Below are 25,410 nucleotides of genomic sequence, written 5' to 3'. Positions count from 1 at the left end.
TGGATACTTTTGGCAAACGCAGTACGATTTGGTGAACAAGCACAACATCTGTGCCCTTCACTATTTACAGACAGATTTGATTGCGACTCTTGAAATATTTTAGTAAAACCCAAGTTTACCCAACGGTTCACCATCAGACAAACATTTTCTTCCTCATTTTGGCAGTGACCATCCTACACTCCCTTTAGAGTAGGACTATTTAGTTTTAATGTGTGCCAGCATAAAACCCATAGAGGCTTTTTACAGGCTGCAGAAAAAAGACGCATTTCATATTCAAACATTGTGCAAACAGGAGTCTGAATAAAAGTGAATCTTTGCTTTTATTATTGATTATGAAAATGAACAGGCACCTATTATATGGAGCTTGCACATCCCAGAACAAATTTTCAAATATAAATAAACACACCCTCATTAGTGTTGATCACTCACAACAACCTGCAAGCTAAGAGTTCAAACCACATTGAAAAGGAAAGAAAACAAAACAAAAAAAGAAAAACCATCCAAACCCTTGTAACATATTCACTCGCAAGTTTTTCAAATCTCTACTGATCTACTGCCAACTGGGTGAAGGCTTTTTTTGTCCCCGCACAAATGCTGTTGTGACTGCATTTACACAATCAGTTCAGTCCCGCCGGCTTTTTCTTCACAGCACAGTGACAGCAGACAAGACCATTACAATGAAGCTAATAATTATTTAAAAAACCATTGGTTAAATAGATGACTTTAAGTTATCAATATAGTTTTGAGATAGCAGTGTGCTGTGGTAATCTCCTCTACAGTTTAGAGTATCATCACATTCACTCAAGTTCATTCAAGAAACTCAGCTAGACCCTGGAAAAAGCAAATGCAATACAAACAACCCAAGAAGGAAAATTCAAGTATCTCTGACTGGATGGCGATAAACATTTCTTTAGGAATGGAGTGATTACAGTCTGAAATGACAGAGAGATCCTCTGGAGGTGAGGTTTGTAATATCCAGCCCATAAACCATTACTTAAGTTATGGAAAGACTAAAAGTTGCCACAATATCTGATGCCAATAAGAAAAAGTAGGGTTTAAAATTGCATGCATCCCCACTGTAAAACTACTAAACTTTTTTTTTTTTTTTTTTTAACCAACAGTAGTGTTTGTTGTTGACTGTACACATCCTAATTAGCAAAAGATGCAGACTAACGTCCAATGAAATAAAGCACTCCTATCATCATTCTGCTATAAAGTAAATGCATCCTCTGCTAATTTCTTTCACATCATCCAGCAATTTAAAGACTTATATACAATAGTTTCAGACATGTTATAAGTTTACAACATAACAGTCTCTTTTGGTGAAAATATAGTTAAATTCAAAATATCTGATAGGTATCTTTTTAGAGGTGATCTCTTTATTGAAAAAAGTACCTGAGCCAAAACTCTGACCAGGGGGAATCACAAAAGCCTTGTCCTTACAACTTCTAGAAAGACTCTCCTTTTCGTCGTTCACTACCTTTCTGGAGATGAAACGAAGATTTAAATTAAATAACAAATACAAAAAGAAAAAAAAAAGAAAAAGAAAATTCAATCAAAAACATACTGACCCATCAAAACAACCCCCCTTTTCAAAGTATCAGCTAGTTGAAAAACAGTACAAAAAAGAACGCGACATTTAAAATCAAACATTTTAGAAGATTAAAGCATGAGATTTAAAAAAAAAAAGAAAAAAAAAAGAAAAAAAAAAGTATCTTACAAATAAAAACGGAGCATGCGACAATGTTCTCTTACAGACATTCTTTAAATGGAAGAGAGGCCGCTGCACATCTTCAAGGCTGGACTAGTGAACACTACATGGGTTCAGCCCAACTTTACGAGGAGATGCACACTGAGGTCATCAGCTGATTAATCTATAGTCGCATCTGTTGTATTCCTGTACCGACATTCTGTCCAACAGCAGGAAGAACTGCAACCAGGTCTCGAGTTGGAAGATGAAGAAGAAAATTGTGTGTAAGCTTGATGAAGTGGTTACAAACTAAAACCTGATAAATAAGTGGAGGACTGCTTACAGTATAACTGCAAGTTGGGAATAATGTACTCATAGTGCCTTTTTAAACTAGATACTTTCACAGTGCATATAATAATAATAATAATAAAAAAAACAAACAGATGAAGCATTTTCTTGGGGTTATGATGGTCCAATCCCTTCCAGAAAACAATTAGATTTGGATTTCTCTTTGTAGGCCCAAGCATGCATCCATCAGTTATTATTGCACAACACAAGGACCTTAAAATGCACCCATACACAAACAAAAAAGTAACAATAATATCTTAAAACAGGAATTATAATTATCTCACTACAAATCCACCTTGCTTGCTCGCTGCATTACTACCTTTTTGCCAGAAACGATCCTTCTCGGGGGGCATCTAAACGTTCACTTATTTTCATTCTCTATATTACAGCCGACTAAAACATGCATCCATCTGCCCACGGGGGGGAAATGCAGTCAAGAGCCTCCAGCGCATGGTGTCCATTGTTCCAGTCAAAGGTCAGAGTTCAAAGACTGAATGATTAAAAAGTGCTTTATGTAGGTCAGTAGGACTTCTTTCTTCTACGATTATTACAAAGTTTGTACATTAGCATGTATCATCTGTAAAGGCAAACAAAAGTCATTTAATTACACCATATTTAGAATAATTGGCAACTGCTTTTAATTGTGTCCCACGACTAAAAAAAACAGAGGGAAAAAAAATGTGAGAGGAAAATACTCACCATGATACCACCATTTTGTCTTCTTTGGATTTTTGTTACACGTTCTTACATAAAAGGAATTATCAGGCGGTCGTCGCTGCAGACAAAGAAACAAGTATTTAGATTTAACATTTAACAAAGACATAATTTACATGATTCACTATATTTATCCCTCCCCCAGACATCATTACAGGCTCCGTACCTTTTCTTTGCAGCTGGACAACATGCTGATAATGCTAAGACAAACTGACTGCACTGAGAGGGCTGGCGACCAATCTTCCGTTAGAATAGACAGACAGATGTGACCGTTGCTATACACATGAGGGTGGACAGGTATATTCTCTCCCGTGAACATTACCTGCAAGAGTGAAACAAAGGTGGTGAGTATGTGATGCTAAAAAGATAAAATAAAGGTTTTGGTGGTCTAAGATACAACTTGGGAGAGTACAAGTTGGGGGGAAAAAAGTTAGTTTTTTTTTCCATTAATGACAGAAAGTAATGAGACTTGCTGTATAAGCTCAGGCTTAGCCCTCTACAGCGACATGAGGCTCTGGGATTAGGACAGAGGGGCCGGGATGGGGTGAGAGAGGGGAAGAGAGAGCGAGAGACTAAAAGAGGAGACACACTCAATAAAAAGGATCAGAGGCCATTAGCCACTGAAAGGGTGCGAGACTCAGGGCTAACCAGGGAGATACAGTAAGTGTGATGAGGACAGGAACTCAAGATTGTGGTTCTGAAGTACGGAGGAGGGAAAGTGGGTAAGGAGGGTAGTGAAGGGTAACAATGGGTTGAGGCAGTCTGGCACCAGATACGGCCTCACAGGAGAGTGCAGGCTTCACTTCACAGGGGGGATGGGGGGGTGTTGTGTGACAGGATGAGTGTTACAGATAGGAGCAGAGAGTAAAGCTGGCACTACACTCAAAACATCAAGACAAATGAAAGCTCCTTGCTTGCAGGAAAGTTCAAATATTTACTGAAATGTCTGCTTAACACAAAGCTGTGCGGGCACCAGCTTTCAGCAGACAGGCACTATGGGTAATCTACACGTTGCTTTCCAATCCTAATGTTATATTACAGTTACTCTCATGATGTTTGTATCCATCTGTGCTTCTTTTATTGATTTGTGTGCAAGACATGTTTCAATATTTTCACATTTGCAAGCAAGAAGCTGCACATTTTCTTTCAGCTCTAACTCTTGGTCTTGGCAACTATTTTCATCATCAAATAATGACTAATGTCTTTTTTTCTTTTTCTTTTTTTTTTTTTTACCAAAAATACCAAGAAATCTCTGGTTACGACTCAATTGTGTGGATCATCTTATCTGTCTTTTATATTACTGTAAACGGAAAATGTCTAGGTTTTAGACTGGTGATCAGACATTTCTTTGCCCTTTAATAATGGTGGGCTTTTTTAAAATGACAGCTTTGCAATGAAAACTAAGTGCTCCATACAGCTTTAATTACTGTAATGTATAAATGATGGCTAGGTACAACTTTTCAAAAAATTTGCTCAGCCTTGCTCAGCATGTAAGAAAAACTATACAGCCAATAGCAGGAGGACATTTGCTGGGAAAGCGACAGAAGCCTGAAAGACAAGCTTAAAAGTTTCAACAGATCACATGATACCGTTGAAAACTGGCAGACAAACGTGTGTTGTAAAGTGCTGAAATAGGCCGTGACAATTTCCACAATTCCAACTGGTCAGCCTACGCAGAGTGTGGTTAACAAAACAAATGTGATTATGTTTTGGTAGGAAATCTGTAGTTTTTTCCTTTGAATATGTAACAGAAGTAAGAACATGGTGACCTCTATAAAAGGGCTCAGTAGAAATGGAAGCCACAAGCTGTTAATGCAAAAGTTATTAACTGAGACTGGGTAGGTCAATGGTCGAACAGTTTTTGATGACAACAGGAACATTTGCTATGGGGGTGGGTGTTTTCCAAAATGCAGCACACATGGTCTCAGAACTACACATTTGTGCAATACAGAATTACCTCTGAAGCTCCTCACACACTGCAGCACTGTTAACACCGGGGTTCCCTTGGGAGCCCCAGGAGGAGTCCAAGAGAGGACCACTTTGACAGCCTGTCCTTCCTATTTGAGAGGATAGTAGCTAAGTAGCTAAGTTTATCTAATTTTGTCTACACCGCCTCATTGTCTATTTTTAGGTAGGAAGGCTCCTGATGAGTGAAACAAGATTGCTGAGATAAACTAATCCCTTCAAACACGCCTCCAGTGGCAGCTCTGCACTGGTGTCTCTGTCAGTGATTCCTGGCTCCAGTGTTTCCAAGCTGAGATTCATTCCACTGACAACTGCAGAGCCAATGCGTTTCAGGTGATTACTGCAGCCATCTAGACAGTGGATATGGAGGATTGTTTACACAGGTTTTGAGTTTTTGATTTAGTCTGGAAAACAGGATCTCTGCACACTGCACCATCAAAGCAGTAGTATATGAATATGCTTTGGTACCCAATCTTACCAAATGGTCAGTGAGAACAGATGCTGGGCATTAAAGAGAGGCTATGTAACATTTGAGAGAACAAATAAACTCTTCCACTTACAAATGGAAAGTTGAATTCTTTGAAGAAACAAAACACACCCTTGCTCAATTCAGGACACACAGTTACTTTGTTGATACAGCCTTACTTGATCTGGAATGAACTGCAGCTTATGGTGGCTACTGTTATCAAACTTACGTTAAATATTGCTGTATAATGGAAACAACTTATTCAGTTCGTTGAGTTTATGATTCTACACGACAGCAAATATTGGACAGTCTCACTTTAAGCATGGACGTTCAACAGTATAGTCAAAACTGTGAAGCTGCAGATCTGTTCATTCATTGGTGCTCACACCCAGTAAGGCAGACAGGACTTTCTAGGTCCTTAAGATAGGATGATAAATGAACAGCACTTACATGATGATTTTCAGCCATTAGAACAGGACAAAGCTTTTCACAGTGCCTCACTCTTAGCCTCACTCACACACTCACACACACACAGTTGTAGTTGCAAACTTCTGCTTACCTGAGGTGAATCAAAAGGATAACGACTACTAAATTTGAAAAGCAGCTGAAATTTCTCTCCTTCATACAGTGTGCCAGGTGCTCCTTCCATGTCTACAATCCACCTAAAAAGAAAGGCACAATATTAAAATGGTAAACATCTCACTTAAACAAAAGGAATGAAAAAAAATGATACTGATCACCCAACACTTAGTCAAAACACAAGTGGTATCGAAAGATCTAAAAAAAAATGTTTCTTTGTTGACAACTCCCTTAGCTAAAAAAAAAAAAAAAAATTGTTTCAGTTTTTTACTCTGAAACTAAAACTTGCCAAAGCACCCAGAACTTTAAATTTAACTCAGAGATGGGTCATTAGATTTTTTAAGTTTGTCACACCCTGAGAAAACTTTAAGGCTGATCTGTTGTAAAATGTTTTTCTAACATATTGAAGCAAGTGACACCTGAGTTACTAAATTCCTCCTGTCAAGTCGTGTTATCAGGTTAACACTTCCTTAACAGTCTGTCTGAAATATCTTAACAACAATTAAATGGAACGCCATGAAACCATGACATGAGACATTCAGTCCCCAGAAAATGACATCTGCTGATGTTGGTGATAGCCTGACTTTTCCTCCATTGCCACCAGCATGTTCACTGTTCAATACTTTGGTTTATGACCAAAGACCTGCAAAACTAATGACATTCCTATCAGCCTCAGCTGTACTTTGTGTTAAATTCTGATAATAGATTAACAAGAATGATTAAAACATAATATGATTGATTAATAATGCTCTATCTTCTATCTCATCACATAGATTAGCTAGGAACATGAGCAAAACAACTTGAATGGATCACATCTCATTATCATTAAAAAAGAATCATACAAAATATGAGCTGCCAATGCTGCAGTAAGTGTGTAATCAAAAGCTTTCAGCCTGACTCATTCCAGTGACATTCAATATTCCGTTGGGTTATAACAGTGGTTTAGTAATAATGTGATATTCTATTGATCCAGTGGACAAAATCTGTTTTCGCTTCTGCAGCCTGGCTACAGAACTGTGCTGACTGAGCTGCAAGGGATTCAGTGTCTTGCTCAGAATGGTAGATGATTGCAAACACAGGGGCTTGAGTCTGTGTTTTGGGATGAAGGACATTCTACTTTCTCAATGTGGCCACAACTCAGGGGCCACATGTAGCTTCAGTGGCAAACAAGCCAAAAAATTTAAGTCCAGAGCAGAGCATTTCTGGGGATTGCCTGCTCACAGCAGAAACCTCAGAGGAGAAGAAAAAGGAACGTTGATGGCAGCATCACAATCTCTGACCTAATTTCTTCCAGGCAAGCAGATAGGATACTAAAGAGACTTGTGGCTGTTGTTCGGGTTTATAGCCCTGTGTCTCTTTCAAATCTAGCCTGAGGCACATGATCATTCGGGCCTACATGCAAGGTCAGTTCTCTTTAAGACTTCACCCTTAGAAAATCTAATGGTCAAAGTGTCTGAAAAGAACTCTATTTTTCTGAAGAAAGTAAAGAGGCAATATCACTGTACATGATGCTGAGTTACACCTGAGGCAACTCCAAGGACTCCAAGGACATTATGCTCAACTTGCTCAAATTCCCCACAGGCTGGTGATTATATGATCCAGTCAACAAAAATAACACTGAGCCATTTAGTGAAAGTGTGTGTGTGTGTGTACATATACATATGAAAGACTTTATAGTGCTTTAAAGCAGCAGTTTCCTTGTTTACAATGGCTGACTAATTCCAACATGAAGCTGAGCCATCTGTACTAAACACACAAATACACAGTCAACTAAAAGACATTGTAATCAAATGATACAGCACTGAGAAACAGAGTGTACTACATAAACAAAAGCTATAACACATGGTCACCTTATCATCCATCACACACATAGCTTCGTCACCAGGGAGCTTTTTCTCCATGTTTGGATAAGGTCAGCTTGAATGTCAAGCAGGAACAGACTATTTGTATCTTACTACATCAGGACTTGTGTGATAAAAAAGCACAGCAGTGGGGATATGTTATCAATCACTATGACAGAAAGTCGGGCTGAACAATTAATTGAAATATTATCGAAATCGCAATATGGACAAGTGCATTATCCAAGTCACAGGAGCTGCAATTTTTTTTTAAAAGATAAAATGTGTCACAGAACACCATCAATGAAGCACTGTGGTGCTACAGAGATGCCCCAGACTATAAATCATTTTTGTTTGGTACAAGCCCCAGAAAAAAGCATATCACCATCATTTTCATATTGTTTTTCAGTGAAAATGAAACGCAAAAATTACCATTCCAAAAGGAAATCTTGAGTCATATCGCAATATCTGCCAAAATAATACCAACGCGATTTTTTTTTTGCATATCATTCTGCCCTAACAGAAAGCCAATCCTGGCTGAGGTGACCGAGTTGAGAGAAAAAGGCACACCCATGCATACCATCACAGACATGAGATTAGGAAGCCAGAAGAACTGGTTGGAAAACTTGTCAGTTACGCAAAACACATAACATTCATTCAATCTGACCAGGACACTGTCACCTAATGAGAGAGATACCAACATATGGATCTGTCAGTGTTACAAAATTGTCTTAAACTAACCACAAGCATTGAAACGTGTATTGCCTCTTTAGGGACATTAGAAGAGCCTGGTTGCAATGATGCTAGAGGACATTCTGACCAACACAACAAAGGAGTAACTTTCAAAGTCAAAGTTGCAAACCTGCGGCTGAAAGACGTTTGAATGCTGGCCAGAAATTTGTCTCGAATCCATTTACAGGACAACAACTCCTCATCCTTACTGCTTATCAGACACAATTTGATTCACACTGCAACAGTATTCACAGGCATTTAAGGGAACACCAAGACACCCAGACAGGAAGGTCAGCTAAGCAGCCTCTGCTCCTTGCTACCCTAGACCAACTCCTGCATGCCAACCATTAAATATTTTATAAGGATGAATAGTGACATTGTGCATTAGAGACACTCTACTGAGGGGGCAGAGCTGCCAGTCACTGGAATGACCCCGATTCCTCCTCACCAGTAGCTGCTGAAGCTAGGAGAGCTTTGTGTCTTAATACCTCCTACCACTGTAACAGTTACCCTTATGCTCACCACACTGTGCTCTCACAGTGATGAAACAGGTCATTACACAGCCACATGGGATTTGTGTTTATTCATAGATGCAAACCTGCTCCAATGACTACTGTAGGTGTAGGTGACAGTGCCCTCATGTTTACTGTTGTATGAAATGCTGTCAAGCTGGAACACATGAATAGCATGAAATAAAAAAACAAAAACACTTACTGTGTAATGGTGTTCTGTACACTTTTTTCGTTGAGCGTCATTCCAGGGGGTGGATCATTTTGCAGGGCTAATAATTCCTTTTGTAGCCTTTTCTGTTGGAGAGAATGTGTTTGGGTTTCTGCCACACTCAAACAATGTTGTAGTATAGCATCACGGTAATATATCAACTATCATAAACAAACAGCAGAGGCCAATCACTTTAGCAAAGTCAACATTTAGCCCTCACGTCCAGTCATTTTATTTATAAACAAACCTCCACAAAATATAAATTTTGTTTGTGTATAACATTTAATGGCGGCGCGATTATAGCTAGCGTTCTGTAACGTGTTAATGTATTTAAAGCAAAACTCCACCCTGACTGTTCTAACTCGTATACAAAACAAAACGATTAGTGACAGATGAAACGATAAGGTTGTGGCATAAAAGACAAACCCAGTTCATCAGTCATAAAGATAGCATTATGGGTTTTCAGATAAGACAAATCTCACTCGATTCGACACAGCTTTCTCATGAAACCGATGCACCTGTTCAGCTCGCAAGAGACTGCAACTGCTCAATCTGCGCACTGTCTCGTTAGCAAGCTAACGATAACGTCAGCCAAATAACAGCCACAAAACCGTTGAAAAATAGAATGAATTTCAACTCGTAACATAATATTTCTTGAGTTATCCCCCCCTGAGTTGCTGCGTAGAAAATATATACAAAATATAAGAATATAAAATTCAACATATGTCTCCAGGAAGCTGGTTTCTATGCTAGCCTTGACTTGGTGCTGTTGAGGATGATGGGCTAGTTGTGTTGCTAGCAAAGACCAAGCGCTAAACCTGAACAGTTTAGGACAAATGTCATTGCTTTCACTTTAATGTCATCACTACTTCGAACAAATACATATACGCAAATTAAGTGGTCAATAAAACACCGGGAAGGACTGTAGTGAAGGTCAGGTAAATTATAAATATGCGATCGCTGTCAACTGTAGTCTTACCTGCATCGACGCCATGATGGAACCCCCCCCTGCATCAGCGCAGAGTGGAGGACTGTACGTCAGGGAGTCACGTGAGAGGAGAAGTTGTTTTTTTGACAGACGAAAACAATCCACTGACATGCCTCATCAGAGCTTGAACCCCGGTCACACCTCGGTCATTTGAAGTCGTTAACGGACTATTTACCATTTCTACAACAAAAAATTTCAAATTAGAAACAGAATAAAAACCCACCGAGATTACATAGGACATTAGAGAGGGTCAGTGACCTCTGCTCAAGGAGAGATGACCTGCCCACCATCCCTCCAGAGTCCTATCAAATAGTTACTTTTTCATTTTCGTATTTTATTTATACAAATATTATCACATATTGATTAGCAATATTAAATACACAGTGTTTGATGCTGAATTCAAATGACATTATAAATCCATCATGCATTTCATCACATCTTTTATGACATTTGTGTGGTAAATTTTCTTGGTTCAATCTGTCTTTTATAGCTCAGTTTAAAAAAACAAAACAAAACATTACTAAGGTCCTAGATGTAATCTCCAATAAAGCAACAAACCATAAAGGTATTACGTTTAAAATCTGATAACTTTTCATTCCCTTTGCGCATTAAAGCCAAACTGTAAAAAGCAGGGGTGGCATATTCATTTAGCTGTGTCAGCAAAGTTTACATTTTATTCAACTGAACAGTCATTGACAAAGCCTCCTAAGGTTTCCTGAAAAAAATAATCCTTCCCTCTATAGCCACTGTTAATGGAGATGCGATATGAGCTCCGACCTGATATGGCCAGATAACGGATCAAAACCAGCTCTTCACATTTGCTGATACATGCTTAAGGCCATATTCTGTTTGCATGTTCAAAGTAACTGCATTTATTTAGAATTATGAGATCATGTTCATCAGCTTGTACTTGATATTTTGCCTAGTTTAAGTGCAGTACTTCCACTTTCTCTTTCAAATCAGAAAACCACACACCATATCATCCTATAGTGTTCATAATTCCTTCTACAAGATGCAATGTTGTCATCAGCCCAAAGTAGCCTACTTACATGTTGCCGGAGTCAGTGTACTAACTATTTTTTATATCTATTAATTATTGTGTAATGTTAAATTTTTTGTGTGGTCTGCCAAACAGTTTGTAATGTTTTACTTGAGCTAAACCAAAATACACAAATAAAGAATGATGCAGGGAAAGTAGTATTTAAATTCAGATGTACTTCATATGAAACAAGGTAGCAACAGGCAACACAGTGCTCACCAAACAGGTCTTTATTAAGATGGAGAGGTGAAGAAAGATTTCAAGGGCAGGGGGCACATTCATCACATTCTTAGGAAAGGGATGCAGTCTGCCATATCCATTTCTTACATTAAAATGAAATCCTTTAATACTAATAAAATTAGGACAGAAAGCCAGGTGCAAAAAAAGGAGAAAAAAACTCTTTGTGGTGATGTACTTATTCATGTTTCATATGGTTTACATGACAAAAGAAGTTAAATATGCAAAAAAATATCTAAAAATGTTTGAAGCTTCTACATTATCGGGTAACTTTAGCAATCCAAAAAGTTTGCAGCCATGAGCAGTTCCAGTGCGATCTCTGGAGCGATGGGGAATTCAGGTATTTCTGTGGAGCTGTTGGTGTAACGGACCTTGTAGGTGAAATACATGCAGACCTTGGACAAAACATGAGATGGAATCTCCCTGAAGTTCACTTCATTGGTTTCATTCTCAGCAAACTGACCTGCAGAAAGAGGGTTACAGTATGTGTCATGAGTAGAAATAATGAAACACAGACATGCAATTTGTGAAATACACCTTTAAAAATCCTGTCTTTAGTCGCAGAATAATTCTGCAAGATGCTACCCACTAACGTACAAGAAATAAGACCATGGTAGGTATTAATGAGGGATTAGAAAAAGTTCTATAATCCATGTTTAATAGGAGGTAACAAAAACATTGTATGGAGGGCACATAGTGCCACCAACTGGGCAGCCAAAATTAAACACCAATCCGTTAATTATGACCTTAGTAGTAGTAGAAGTAAGACGTAATTAAGCAAAGCATCACCATTATATTAATTTTTCGATACAACCTTACACAGTCTAATAGGATGCAGACCAATAATGTAGGTACTGTGAACATGAAGAACATTGGGTTGAGCAGTTATATTGGGATCCCATAATGTGATTTGTATTTTTCTATAAACAAGGCTGACAAATGAGTTAAATGTATTCATCAAAATAAAACACTCCCCATAGATAACATGTATAACATGGGGAGATGAGGTACTAAGTATTACCAGAGGTCAACTGAATTTTATTCTGGTTCGTGGTGTACTGTAATTTCTACAGATATTCAGTGTTGAATACAGTTTACAGTAAATTTACATCTATCTAAGCAGTACAGAAGATAAAAAAGGAAAAAAAAAAAAAAAGCATACTCTTTTCCAGTTCCTCCAAGTCAAAGTTGTAAATCCAGGCTCTTGGAAGAGCAAACCTACAAATCTGCTTTTCCTCAGAATTATCAATGACAATTTACATTATGCTGGGAAAGTATGCTCTTTAATGTCAGGTTAAAAGTTCAATGAAAAAAGTCTAATTTCAGGCATATTGAACCTTATTATTATTATTATTATTATTATTTAGGGATGCCTTGTAGTATACACCCTGTGTGTGTGTGTGTGTGTGTGTGTGTGTGTGTGTGTCCCCAAAAATTCATTTAAACTGTGTAATGATTGAGAGCAATTGAGCAGTCTGGATAGAAGACACCATGAGCTAATCCCCCGCTTATTTCTGACAGCTGCCAAAAAAGTGGCACAATGTTGTTGCACTGGATGTACCAGAGGATGACTGGATGTGCTGAAAGCTGGTAAATTTGCTGGGGATTACTATTTTTTATTTTTTTTTTTTTTAATTCTGACACGATAGATTCCTAATGGATTGCCATTAGAAACAAAATTAATCCGGTTAAACACTTGAAGAACCTTTACACACCATTTGCAGAGGTGTGCCATTTTGAAATTAGGGGGGAAAACTTTATTATATTAATTTTAATTTGTCCGATTCCTCACCTGGCCCACTCAACATAGCTTTGATAGTCCCAGATGTCAAGGCATGTTCCCTTTTCACAATAAATTCATGGCCATCTGAAGAGATCAACTTCACGTACATGGCATCTGGCCCTTCACAGCCACCGTAGGTTCTTTCTTCACCATCTGTGAAACAACATAAACTGACAATCTCAAACAGGTGTGAGCCAAATGTCTCAGTAACACATACACATTAGACCAACTGTCACAACGGTAGTGACTTTGGAGAATGGTCTTATTGAAGAACCAGTTAACAAATGAGACCTGTGTGAATTGGTGCACACATCTACTCTGATCTGAACAGACATTTTATGAAGTGGCAAACAACACTGAATATCTGAGGAGCTAGAGGATAATATATAGGCCAGGTAATAACTCACCCATCTTGTTCCGGATTTTCGGTTAACCCTGCAAAGAAACATAGAAAAATGATCAAACATCTCATAAACAATATAAGGCAGTCAAGGCTGGACACTGGCTGAAGCATAAAGCAGTCACACCTATGTTAAAATTACAGTTAGGGCCTTAAATTTTCTAATGAATTTTTTGACAGCCTCCGTGAAACATTGAGTCAAATAAGTATTTTACAGAGATATACCACAAGGTAGCTGTCGTTGAAATAAATCCTAATAACTTCAACTGTAAAATCTCAGCTCTAATGCAACTTAAATCAAACAACGGTTGTCGTCATTTCTTTCACTGTCCAAACTGTTTTTATAAGTGAATTCGCAGCCATTAACGTTAGCTTACGTTGGCTAGCGAGCTAACACCATGCTAAACAAACGATACAATTTCTTTTGTCGGTTGTTCAGTGTTTAGAGCTCATATCAGACAAACACTCCTAGACACGCAAACACAAAATAGCATGTAGTGGAAATATAACAGTATTTCTTACCACTCTGTAGACGAATGTGGAGTGGAGATTACGTTACAGCTAACGTTAGCCACCACACTGTTGATACCCGGAACCAGTTTGTTGAACACCCGTCCGCGATTTATTTCTTCCGTAGAATTTGAGGTGCAAAGAGAAACGGTCCCTTTCCACTATACTACTATAAATCCTGGTATTTGCAAAAACTCAAAAATCTTTGTTTGAAAATGAAAATCTAGTTTGATGTTTAGGCAAATGTCCCTCTTCAATTTTCCAGAGACACAAAACGTTTTTATAAAATGATGTTGTAATCACAAAATCCGGAAGTGAAAAAATATTGGGAAAAGTAGGCAAATAAACATTTACCCCTCCGCTGTCTAAAATAAGTGCCACGATATAATAAGTCACAACAACATAAATGTCACTATAAAACAAGTATCATTTTTAATTTCAATAAAGAGCTGAGATGACTTGTCAAATTTACACCCGTTTACAGGCCATTTCTAGAGATTAATATTATCCTGTTAACCCTGTAGAGGGCGCCTGTGTTTCGGGTTAACCTCCCTGACTGTCTCCACTGGCTGTGATGAGCGAAAGCAGGTGCTGATTGGACATGACAGAGACATTTTGCAGGCCCATAAATCTGGATTCAAGAATGAGAGACAGAGAAGTCATGTACTCTATACCATCTTACATTTTCCAAATTCCAGTCAGTGAAAATAAATCAATTCAACATTTGTTCATTATTTTTTATTTCAAAAGTAGGGAAGGACAAGGAGTATTCACCTGTGTGATCAGTGTTATAGGGCCATCTACAAGACCAACATCTTATAAACTATAATTAAGTTTGTTCTTTGTATGAACAATGAACTATTAGGCCTCATAAATTCTCTTCTATCAGGTAAAGAGGTGTCTGTCATAGACCAGAGACAGTCACAGTTACAGCCACACTGTAGTCACGGTCAGGTTCAGAGTGTGACTTTGCCCTGATCCTGCCTGGAGTTCTTTCATGTAGGAAAAGTGATGACTGTTGAAATCTGAGGCCACCATATGGACGCAGAGTTATCTGAGCTGTGACACTAAGAGCAGATTACTTTGCGTGCCTGTAAATTCTGCTGTTTGACCCAGAGGTGCAGCGTAATACTCCTTATGATGGTAAGGATTTTTATTTATTTCTTTATTTTTTTTCTTCTTTACACTGTCCATTTACAGACAGATGTTAAGTACCCAAGTGACTCACAGGAGGTACAGAGAGACCATTTCCCCAGACTGTTCCGTTTTGTTGAAGTGGCTGTGCTCACTGTTACCTCAGATGTCAGCGGTGACTTCTGCAGAGGTGACACCTGACCTGGTATTTGTCTTACAGTAATACCGGGTTTAGCAATGCTGTCAGTTTGTGTTCTGGAAAGTTCTAGCCTCCTGTGCATTGACTGCCTTGTTGTTGCCTGTTGACTCTCACACATACACACTTACACACACTCACACACACAACCAAAAACAATCACTGACCTTCCAGTCCCCCATTACACCATTAGTGCTCATGATCAGAGCGGGCGGGTGGCGGCGGACGCTTTGATGTCTCTCTGATACGACCCACCCTGCTGCAGCTGCTCTCAGCTCTATTTTGGGGAGGCTGCTGTGGGCCCTTAGAACAGGGCTTCCTTAACACACACATGCACACACAATATATGCAAACACTCTTGTCATGCCAAGTGATATCATCTATCCATTTAACACATCGACTGTATAATTTCTCAGATTACATTTTCTTACACACACGCAGGCCATTCTGGAAAAGGTGGGATGCAGTTAACTTGCTAAAAAAAAGGCACTTGTCCATCTTTATGCTTGTTAGTGTAATTCGTTTGTTTGTTTGACATCCTAGACATTCAAATGTGCCACATTCAGCATGGTTTACATTCTTATAAGACAGCAAATGTGCAGATACATTCATGTTGACTTGGTTAATAAATGACTTAAACACCCCCAACCCCCACCCCACCCTTTTTTGCTCATCTTTAAGGATTAAAAGTTATGTAAAGGTGGGTATGGTATGGTTACGTTAAGCAGACTATCCCTCACAGTAACTTGACAAGCATGCCACATTTTCAATCTCTTTATACCACCAGTTTTCAATATCACAGAGTCGGTCAAATGTCAACACATAGGATCATTTGTGAACAGTACAATGGCTTTGTTGGAGGAGCCCTGAATGAAACCAGGTCAGAATTTTAGTCATGATAGGGAAAGATGGGGGAGGAATGTCTTTGGGCATTTCTTCTCTGAAAAGAGGGTAAGGCTTGTCACAGTGAATTTGAGGGTACTGTCCCTTTTGCCTGCAGCAAGTCATGGCGCCCTGCAATTCTTATGTTGGTCCTAATCTCATGAACCACTGCTGGAGAGTCGCATCAGTGACCCATGACATGCCACAAACAACTTTGGCTCAGGTAAAATAATTGTATGTTATATAATTTATAAATGTATGTTAAAATACAAAAACAGAATAATATATGAATTTTAATAAGGAGCTTTGTTTGCATTTGGAATTAGGTTCATGTTGCCACCTCACCAAGAAAATTAGTGATAGCTATAATGTGTCATAATGTGTAAAGAAAAAGATTTCAGACTCTGGCTTTGTTGTGTGATTTCAAGGCCAGACACGCCGAAGCCAGTTGCCCTCGATTCAACTTTTCTTGGCTAACTATGATCTGGATGACTGAGAGGGTTCACAGACAGACATGCTGAAGCATATCGGCTCCCGTCGCTAACACAAGAACAACAATGAATACATCATTTGGTGATAGTTTGAGCAGCATGCACATCTGCCATGTGTGATTCTCAGATGGAGATAATGTCGGGCAAATTGTTAAATAATTTAATTCTGCAGTAATCTTATTGGAAGCTGATGGCATTACAAATGTGCTCACACAATGTCAACTTAGGAAAAAAGAACCTCCCCAACACAGAGGTGGAGTTTTTTTAATTAGGTGTTTCTTGGATTAATAGATAAATAGGTAGCAGAGCTGTTTATCAAACAAATGTGTCATAGAGAAAATAGGGACAGACTTTTATTTATTGTATCAAAATGTGTTGGAAAATAACTGTCATGAAAGTAGTAATACAATGCACTCTGAGTCACTGAAACAATATTATTCTGATCCAGTCATTAACAGTACACCATGCAATACAATGATGATTCAAAGCCACCAACCTCTGCAGCCATTAAGACAAAGTGGTTTGCTCACAACCCAGTGACAAGCACAGAATGAGAAATATCCTCCAAATCATCTGAACAGCCCTTTATGAGATGTTCTTGCTTGTCTCTACAAAACAATGTTAGTGTATTGCTCCTACTCCACACAATGAAGGCCTCAAATGGCATAACAGACAGATAAGTGGATGTGACAACCATTTACTTTCAATAGCTTGAGGCTAATGCACTGCGTTGAGGCCTTGCCTGTCTGAACTATAATGACTCATCCTACAGACCACTATGATAAAATCTTAATCATAATTCACATCTCACGCAATAAACAGGGCATGAAAAGTCTTGCGCTTAAATGGCCTATTAGTGAATTCTGTTTATTTTTTTTAAGTCATCAATGTGCTTTCCTGCAGAAACACGGCATGTGCGAGCATTAGCACGAGACAAAAAAAGAAAGTGCCGCGTGTTTAAATAATAAGACAGATAATAGCTTACTTTAGATGGCTGAGTGATAGGTTTATGGTTTTAAAATGGAGATTTGTTTGTGTAAATATAACAGATGAAGTGATGCTAAGCTAAAGCTAGCTATGCCAGGCATGGAAAGGGGATCTGCTTAATACTGATGTCTTAGCAACAGTTTTGAAAAATGCTGGCCACTGATATCCCCTCGCTGCTTACTAGCCTTAATCCAATTTTAGAAGCACAACCAATCTGCATTTTAGACAGAAGGTGGAGGCTTGGTCTCAGAGAGGGAAGTTAAATATACACATGGTGGATATATGCCAGGCTTGAGATGCTGTATGTCCCAGGCCAATCCTCACAGATACACAACAGACAACAAACAAACAAACCAACCAACAAACAAACAAACAAACAAACCAACCAACCAACAAACAAGTTGATTTATTCTTTATCAAAACAACTGGCAATTAATTTACATGAGTTGCCAAAGTTTTTTACGCCCACATAATAAGTATTTAATCTTTAAAAGCAATAAGTACACACTCAGTGTTTTTTTATCCCATCGTAAGTATAAGTGTTTATTATAATGTATTTATAACTTCTCACATGATGCCTTCATAACTGATGCATCAACAATTACTGGATGTTTGACAACACTGTGTAACTTAGCTACAATAATATAATGATATGTGATTACACACAATAACATTGTTATAAAGTGTTTATGTATAAAAGTATAAAGCATTAAACTGTTTATACACAAAAAATCATATACTGTATATATATATATATATATATATATATACATATACATATATAGTTTAACACTATGTTACAACTATGTTATGTTTTGAAGCATTCATTACTTGTGTATATGTCATGGATGCTTCATAAGGAATTAGAAAGGGAGGATTTAATATTCTTTATTAATACTTTTTAATCAAAGCATAATTTATAACAGCTTCAGTAGTTATAAAATTTGTCCAATTATTGTGGACCACAAGTATTTAATTGGACAATAAAAACAGTGGACAGGAGTTAATCAAAGATTTTACAAGTGCATTAATTAACAAAGAGAGTACATCACTAAGCATTTCAGTAACTGGTATTTAAATGGTAAATAAAAAGATTTATTAAATTAATATATAAATAAATATATTAATCTCTCAATAAATATGTAAAATTAAAAAGTAGTTTATAAAAAACAACATTGAAACAATCAGTAAATACATTTATAATAATGGAATTTCAAAATAAATTTGAAAATGCAGTTTTAAAACTGAAATCAATCATTAAATTCACAAAATGAAGTGAGCGTACAGATTTGAATGAGGCATGTGAAAGGTCAACTCCCTTTCTCATTTGCATTTCCATTCTCTTTCAGTTTTTTCTTTTCTTCCTTTTTCTTACCCAATTCTTACTGTTGTAGTCCATAGTCCTCCTGAAGTGAATTCATACGGACTCTGTTCCTTTCCTCATACAGATGGTGCAGCGTCCTTTGCTGAACATGAACAAGATTATTGTAGATTCTTCACCCTGGTCGAAAATTATAGCCGTCACTGGAATTTGTTAAATGGCCTCTAAGATGGTAGGATAGGCTTATAAGGTTTTGGTTTATATTTGTCCAGGACTGCTTGTGCAACCAAATCTTGTCCAGCATGCGGTGCCATCAGAATAGTAACAGAGATATTCTATACTATTACTGACAAGTTCAGCTTCACATATGGGTTTTAAGTGCCAGGATAATACACTATCCAGAATATTCCTTTCCACCACCATAATGGCACCTGATAATTTTAAAACTGCAAGCAAAACATATTTAATCTTGGTACTTGTCATATGTTTTTATAATAACGTTTTACTGCTACTCTAATCAAACCTGCAGACAGCCAAAACTGAGAAATCTCCCTGCAGGTTTTCCTGTGTCTGCTGGCATCATAGCAGAGGGCACAGCAAGTGCATGACACGGCGTTGCCGAGTCCAGGCAGGTGCCACCCCCCGGTGTAACACTACACTAATCCGAGGCTGATCAGCGGTGGAAACAGTACAAACTGACCCAAGACAAACTGGGGCACCTGCCTGTGCTCACACTGCTAATGTGAGACCCCGACGAAGGTACTTTGATTTCATGCCTGGTCTTTTCCCCAGAGATCTCATTACGAAAAGGTCACCATGAGGCCATCATTGGTAGGAGGCTGAGCACAGATGAGATGATGAACCTTGGAGATACATAGAAGTTAACATGAGACTGGAATTTAAAACATGCTAATGAGACAAGTGAAAATCCTTCAATCCATCCATTCAAATCCATCTGTACATTTTATGCAAGTGTAACTATATATTGGAAAAATGTTTGTTGTGTAGCTGTAGTGTATTATTTGCATTATGTTTTATTATACATTTTTTTATGTTCACACTGCAACACTTAGGTGAGTAAGTCTCTGGTGTAAGAGTATAAAAAGACCAGATATAAACAAAGTTTAGTTTAACAAGGCATAACATCTTTATTGTTATACACATAACTTCATCTCCAAAGACTTTGCACAAATCAGTGGGGTAACATGAACCTTGAGATATCAAAAGTCTCCCGCAGTTCCTCGTTATTTCCTAAAATACTCAAACAAGTACATCTGCGTTTTACATCCCCAAATGGTACATACAGTACAACCAATTAGAAATAAAGTATTTTTTCCACTGTCAAACATTATCATATGTGCATTACATTACCAATTACAAACAAGTTATATTCATTGTCAAAATACAGGTGTGCAAATTGTTAGAAAAATACCAACTCATACCAGATTCTGGATTGTGCTCTGTAAAAATCCTTACAAATAGTATATAATAATCTATATATAAATGTCTCCAACATGCAATGTTGCATTTCAAAAAAATATCCCATAAACAGGCTGTTCTGTTAAACCCTCCAAAATTCCACTCTTCACCATGCTCGTGTGAAGATAGGGAAAACAACAAAAAAAAGAGGGCAAAAGAGAGGGTAAAGAATTTTATGCTGTTCAATAATTTATTTTCTTGGTCTGTTTTTATTGTATAGATTTCAGTAGTTAGTTTTCTAGTAGTTATATGGACAGTTTGCAAACATCTAACTGGCTTAAGCATTCTCCAAATGTAATGTGCTGCTCATTTTGTAACAGAAAATCTATTGTACTCAAGTTCAACTTCAAAACTGAACTGCAGCAAAGAAACCCATAGCCATATTAAAGCCCTTTTTACGATGACCAGTGTTCACAAACACATCAGTTGTACATTGAATAAATAATTAATCTTTGTATTGATGACAGTAATTGTCAACCATATAAATAACCACTTTTAAAATTAAAGAAACTCATGCCATACCTGCAACAAAGACTACAAACAGCTATGATGAGGCAAGTTAAATGCACGATTCAGGTGATGACAACAGTCAGAATATCCCCACACGACAAAGTTAAGACAAGGACGGCATCTCTTCCCTCCCACCTTCCTCATCTTTTTCTGAGGTAAACAGTAGTACTGTTAAAGACTTTTAAAGGCATCTCTCCTTCTCCCTGGTGCCACATTCCCCATGGCCTCAAACTTGAATAAATTCCACAAGACTGTCCTGATCCAGTCTCATAAGCACGCAAACACTGCTGGGCCAACAGAAGCAGCTTTGTGAACTGCATCTTTGCATCTTAGTGGTATATTAAAACAATGAAAGCAAAGAATAGAATGAAGGAATTCAAGCAAAATGGCCGAAGCATGAAATTATCTTCCTTCTAATTTAATAAATAACATAAGACATTTGCTACTTCACTCTCAACCTCCTTTCTAAACACAATGCCAGCTGGTAATCAACACTCTCCCCATTCAAGCATATTCAAATTGTGAGAGTTTGACTAAATAAATGGAACATACGATTTTTTATAATAGTATAACTACCTTTTTTGGCAAAATATACTATAAGCTTTCCTTTGAAAAAATAAAACATATTGCACTTTCAGTAACATGAATGTGTAATGTCAAATTACAACTCAGCTGTTAGAAATGAGTAAAATTTCAAAATAAAAGGGAAAACAAATTTATTTACTCATTCTGCGATGAGAAATTTTCTTTTCAACTACAAGCGTCTGACTGCAGGTAACCAACATTCAGAGAACAACAATGAACAAAAAATGCTACAATAGAACAGAAAACAAACAAAAATGTTAAATGTTAAAACTGTACCATGCATGGGGAGTGTTTTAAAGCAGTGTATCCTGGGTAACAATGGACGGAGCTCGAGAAAGCTGCAGTGATGACTGGGTTAACCGAGTAAGACTGGCTAGTGACCGTGCTAGCACTGACTGCTGGCAACGGCCGTGCCCAGTTTCCTGTTGCAAGAGCGGTGTGAAGCCCAGAAAATGCTCCGAACACCCGAGCACGCTCCCACTGCGACTGTCCTCTTCTCCCCCCCACCCGGCCGCCGGGCTCACATCTCCCCATCAAAACGTCAGATGGCAAAATAGAAAAGGCAGCTGTTTGCTCCCGTCATCTAAAAGTGCATCTCCACACTCTTCCAGCAAAGTCCATCAGCCCACCGCTATCTCTGCCAAGGCAGTGGGAGTGGGCTACAGAGACTAGTGCTTGGATCAGCACACGTGTGGGTTTCAATTACTTCTTTTTTCAGACTGTGTATGTTTGGTTGCATTTTTTATTTTTTATTTTTTTTACCTCACTAGACATGACATTTCACCTCAGCTTTTAGAAAAGCCAAAGGAGTGCTAATTCACGGGGCTGGCCCTAAAGAAGGCCCATGACAGGTTGGTGTTAGTGATGCCTTCCTCCCGATTCTCTTCAGTGTCACGCTGATTCCCTACCTACGGCCACCCCCGTGTCCCACTGGCGCCATTTTCATTTTTCAAGGCCGGCGATGCAACTGTACCGGTTGCCATGGTTTCACTGCAACATAAAACAGTTTGTTTGGATTTAATTGGCTGCTTGTCACATTGCAGAAACACATAGTGGGCAGGACACATAAGACATGAGTAAATAGGGCGGATTCATCTTAAGAAACACATTAATGAGTGCCGCCCTTATTCATTTTTGTAGATGAGTAAAAATGTCTGGAAAAAAGAAGGAACTTACCAGAGAAACTGCATCATCATGTCAGAAAATGGACAAATATAATTGCAAGGCCAATATTCAACAGCATTACCATAGCAACAAGGATTGAGTTGGGACCCTGGAAAACATGACATCATGATAAACATATATACAACATCAAAAGGTCTGTACTGCCTGTGTCTCGTTCACAAATCATGGTTATTAAGAAACAAATGAATAGAAAGAACTAGCACTAGAAGATAATATTGACACTTTGAGTAATACACTGTCTTGACAAAAGAGGAGACGAATACCACTCTCTTGTTTGTAAGGTAAATGTGAAGCTGGTGGCAACAGCCTGTTAGCTTAGATTAGCACAAAAACTGAAACAAGAGTGAAACAAGTATCACGGATCTGTGAAAAAGGAGACAAAATCCAGGAAATAAAGAGTACAATAGTATTGATTTGAACTGATGTTTACACATTTGGATTTTTCAATTCTACCTGGATTCTGAGCTATGGACAGATAGAAGGCAGATATTTACTATACAGACATGAGGGTGGTATCCAGCCCTCACTGGCAAGATATCTGTTTATTTCAAAAACTTTTTTTCATGTCCTTGCACTGATACTCACTGTTTCTTCTGTGTTTTCTGCAATCTCCATACTGGCTTTCTTTGTGTCTGCGAGGCTCTTTGGCTTTAGGGAATCCTGCTTCCTGAGTTTCGGGTCGCTCTTGCTTTCCCGTATGGAGGCTGGCTTAGGAGTGGGGGTACTAAAGGACTTAGGGGGGTGTGGGGGCATACGTGCCAGGGCCAGGGCACTGGGCTCTTCCTCTATATCCTCCTCAGGGTCCGGGGGTGGCGGGATTCTTGTAGGGGTCTTGACATAGTAACTGTGGTACTCGCTGTGGAGCTCGCCGTTGACTGGAATTGCAGGAGGCTGTGGAGTAGGAGCAGATGCCGGGGCAGGCTGCTGAACTTTAGCAGGTTTGGGTGGAGCGTCGACGTGCACATGAGAACTTTTGGGGCCATCGGTGACGGACAGCCTCTCTTCTTTACTCAGCTTTCTACTAGACCGCTCATCCTTGCTGGACTTATGACTTGACTTCTCTTCTTTGCTTGATTTGCGGGAGGGTTTTTCTTCTTTACTGGTTTTGCGGCTAGAGCTGTTGGTGACCTGACCTTTCTTCTTGCTGGAGTGAGGCGAGGGGGGAGGTGAGGCTCCAGAACTGGTCACAGGGGAGTGGGGGGGGGTTGTACCTTTGCGGTAGAAGTGGGGAGAATCTCTCGGGGAGTTGTCCTTCTTTTCAACTGGGACCTCTTTAATCTCCACAGGCTCCTTAAACTGTTGTTTTATATAGTCAGGTCCTGCAGAGATGAGATAGGTGACACACATTAACATGAAAGATAATCCACCTGCATCACTCCAATTTGTGCCTCTCATGTATTATCACTTCATTCAAATCACAGAGCAGAGTTATTTAATTCCTGTTTACTACTTTGATTTGGTTGCAATTTGGGAAACAGTTTAAAAATATTTTTCACTGTGTAATTGATGTAATATTCGTTAACCAGATGAGCAGGTGCATTTTTAAAGAATAATGTGAAATATTTTGTGAAACTCTTATTTGCCTCGTTGCTGAGAACTAGATAAGATTGATACCATTTTCATGTCTGTAAGGTAAATCTGAAGTTAACTCCAGCTAACAGTTAGGTTAATATAGCACCAAGGCCAGAAACGGGGTATTAGCTAGCCTGGCTCTTTCAAAAAGTAACAAAATCTGCCTTCTCTACCTTCATATTTAGCTAATTAATTATTAGCTATATTATATTACTTGTAATTAGTGAACTTTACAGGTGCAAGTAGGTGCTGGATTTTGTTACCTTTGCACAGAGCCAGGCTAGCTGTTTCCCCCTGTTTCCAGTCTCTATGCTAAGCTAACCGGCCATGTGCGTCATATCGTACTGACATGTGAGTGGTATCTACTTTCTAGTCTAGATGGCAAAAAAAAAAAAAGTATTGCACAAAATGTTGAACTATTCATTTAAGGATCCTGGAAATACCTTCAAAACAGTGGTAAGTGTTGATTTGAATGTAATGATAAATCATGAGAGCCATAAACTAGTGCTAATACCTGCCTCACAGGTACCGATAGTACAACATGCAGGCCCACCAACTTTCAAATGCCCTCTTGAGATAATTATCTGGGGTTCAGACATAGTTCAATGATGACACATGAGATTACCAAACCCTGAAACAATGCTAATGCTCTACTGAGATTTCTCATCCAGCCACTGTCCAAGAAGCCTCGTTTGAAGAACAGAGCACTCTTATCTTCTATCCATCCTCCCAGACCAGAATGTGGCACAGAGAGCTAGAATTAAACTAAAGCTGACCCCAAGCATAGTTACTTTCAAATAAAATATTCATGAATCAACATTACATATGCAATCATTCTGCAAAGACTAAAGGATAGAGAGAGAGAGAGAGAGAGAGAGAGAGAGAGAAGCAGACTGATTAATGCAGGGTCACAAACACCATTTCACAAAGGAAGCCTCCTCTGCAGGCTCATCTTTATCATCAGCCACTCTCTTTTATCATTATGTTGTTTTTCTGGAGAGACCCTCGTCATTTCTCAGCATCCAACCAACATGGCTGCATGGATAAAGACTCGACCTC

At 38.6% G+C, this 25,410-nt stretch overlaps 3 protein-coding genes across 3 annotated transcripts in view; all 3 read right to left on the bottom strand.

The window, feature by feature from the left end:
* Nucleotides 1-301: 301 nt before the first annotated feature.
* ube2wb (ubiquitin conjugating enzyme E2 Wb) lies at nucleotides 302-10,137 on the bottom strand. The gene is made up of 6 exons (XM_056364751.1): nucleotides 10,032-10,137; nucleotides 9,047-9,138; nucleotides 5,743-5,845; nucleotides 2,919-3,074; nucleotides 2,738-2,813; nucleotides 302-2,615 (listed from the first exon to the last, which is right to left on the bottom strand). Exons 1-6 carry the CDS (start codon nucleotides 10,044-10,046, stop codon nucleotides 2,602-2,604), a joined length of 456 nt encoding a protein of 151 aa, XP_056220726.1. The 5' UTR covers nucleotides 10,047-10,137; the 3' UTR covers nucleotides 302-2,601.
* Nucleotides 10,138-11,291: 1,154 nt separating this feature from the next.
* Nucleotides 11,292-14,152, bottom strand: eloca (elongin C paralog a). Its single transcript, XM_056363710.1, has 4 exons — nucleotides 14,022-14,152; nucleotides 13,507-13,534; nucleotides 13,109-13,252; nucleotides 11,292-11,779 (listed from the first exon to the last, which is right to left on the bottom strand). The coding sequence occupies exons 2-4, from the start codon at nucleotides 13,508-13,510 to the stop codon at nucleotides 11,589-11,591; spliced, it is 339 nt and encodes a 112-aa protein (XP_056219685.1). The 5' UTR covers nucleotides 13,511-13,534; nucleotides 14,022-14,152; the 3' UTR covers nucleotides 11,292-11,588.
* A 5,991-nt stretch (nucleotides 14,153-20,143) lies between these two features.
* jph1a (junctophilin 1a) overlaps nucleotides 20,144-25,410 on the bottom strand; it is a 31,617-nt gene continuing 26,350 nt past the window's right edge. The window contains exons 5-7 of the mRNA XM_056364560.1: nucleotides 23,365-24,098; nucleotides 22,771-22,867; nucleotides 20,144-22,584 (exon numbers count right to left, since the gene is read on the bottom strand). Coding sequence (XP_056220535.1) covers nucleotides 22,787-22,867; nucleotides 23,365-24,098 — 815 coding nt within the window. The 3' untranslated portion in view covers nucleotides 20,144-22,584; nucleotides 22,771-22,786. The remainder of the gene's footprint in view (nucleotides 22,585-22,770; nucleotides 22,868-23,364; nucleotides 24,099-25,410) is intronic.

This window comes from Seriola aureovittata, chromosome 20 (genome assembly GCF_021018895.1).
Source record: "Seriola aureovittata isolate HTS-2021-v1 ecotype China chromosome 20, ASM2101889v1, whole genome shotgun sequence".
NCBI lineage: Eukaryota > Metazoa > Chordata > Actinopteri > Carangiformes > Carangidae > Seriola > Seriola aureovittata.
This window is presented reverse-complemented; position numbering and strand designations above follow the sequence as displayed.

Coding starts and splice junctions, on each gene's coding strand:
- ube2wb (XM_056364751.1), bottom strand. Junction 3,075..5,742: donor ATCCTTTTGATTCACCTCAG/GTAAGCAGAAGT, acceptor TCACTCTTGCAG/GTAATGTTCACGGGAGAGAA. Junction 2,814..2,918: donor TGTCCAGCTGCAAAGAAAAG/GTACGGAGCCTG, acceptor CTTTGTCTGCAG/CGACGACCGCCTGATAATTC.
- eloca (XM_056363710.1), bottom strand. Junction 11,780..13,108: donor AGCTATGTTGAGTGGGCCAG/GTGAGGAATCGG, acceptor CTCTTTCTGCAG/GTCAGTTTGCTGAGAATGAA.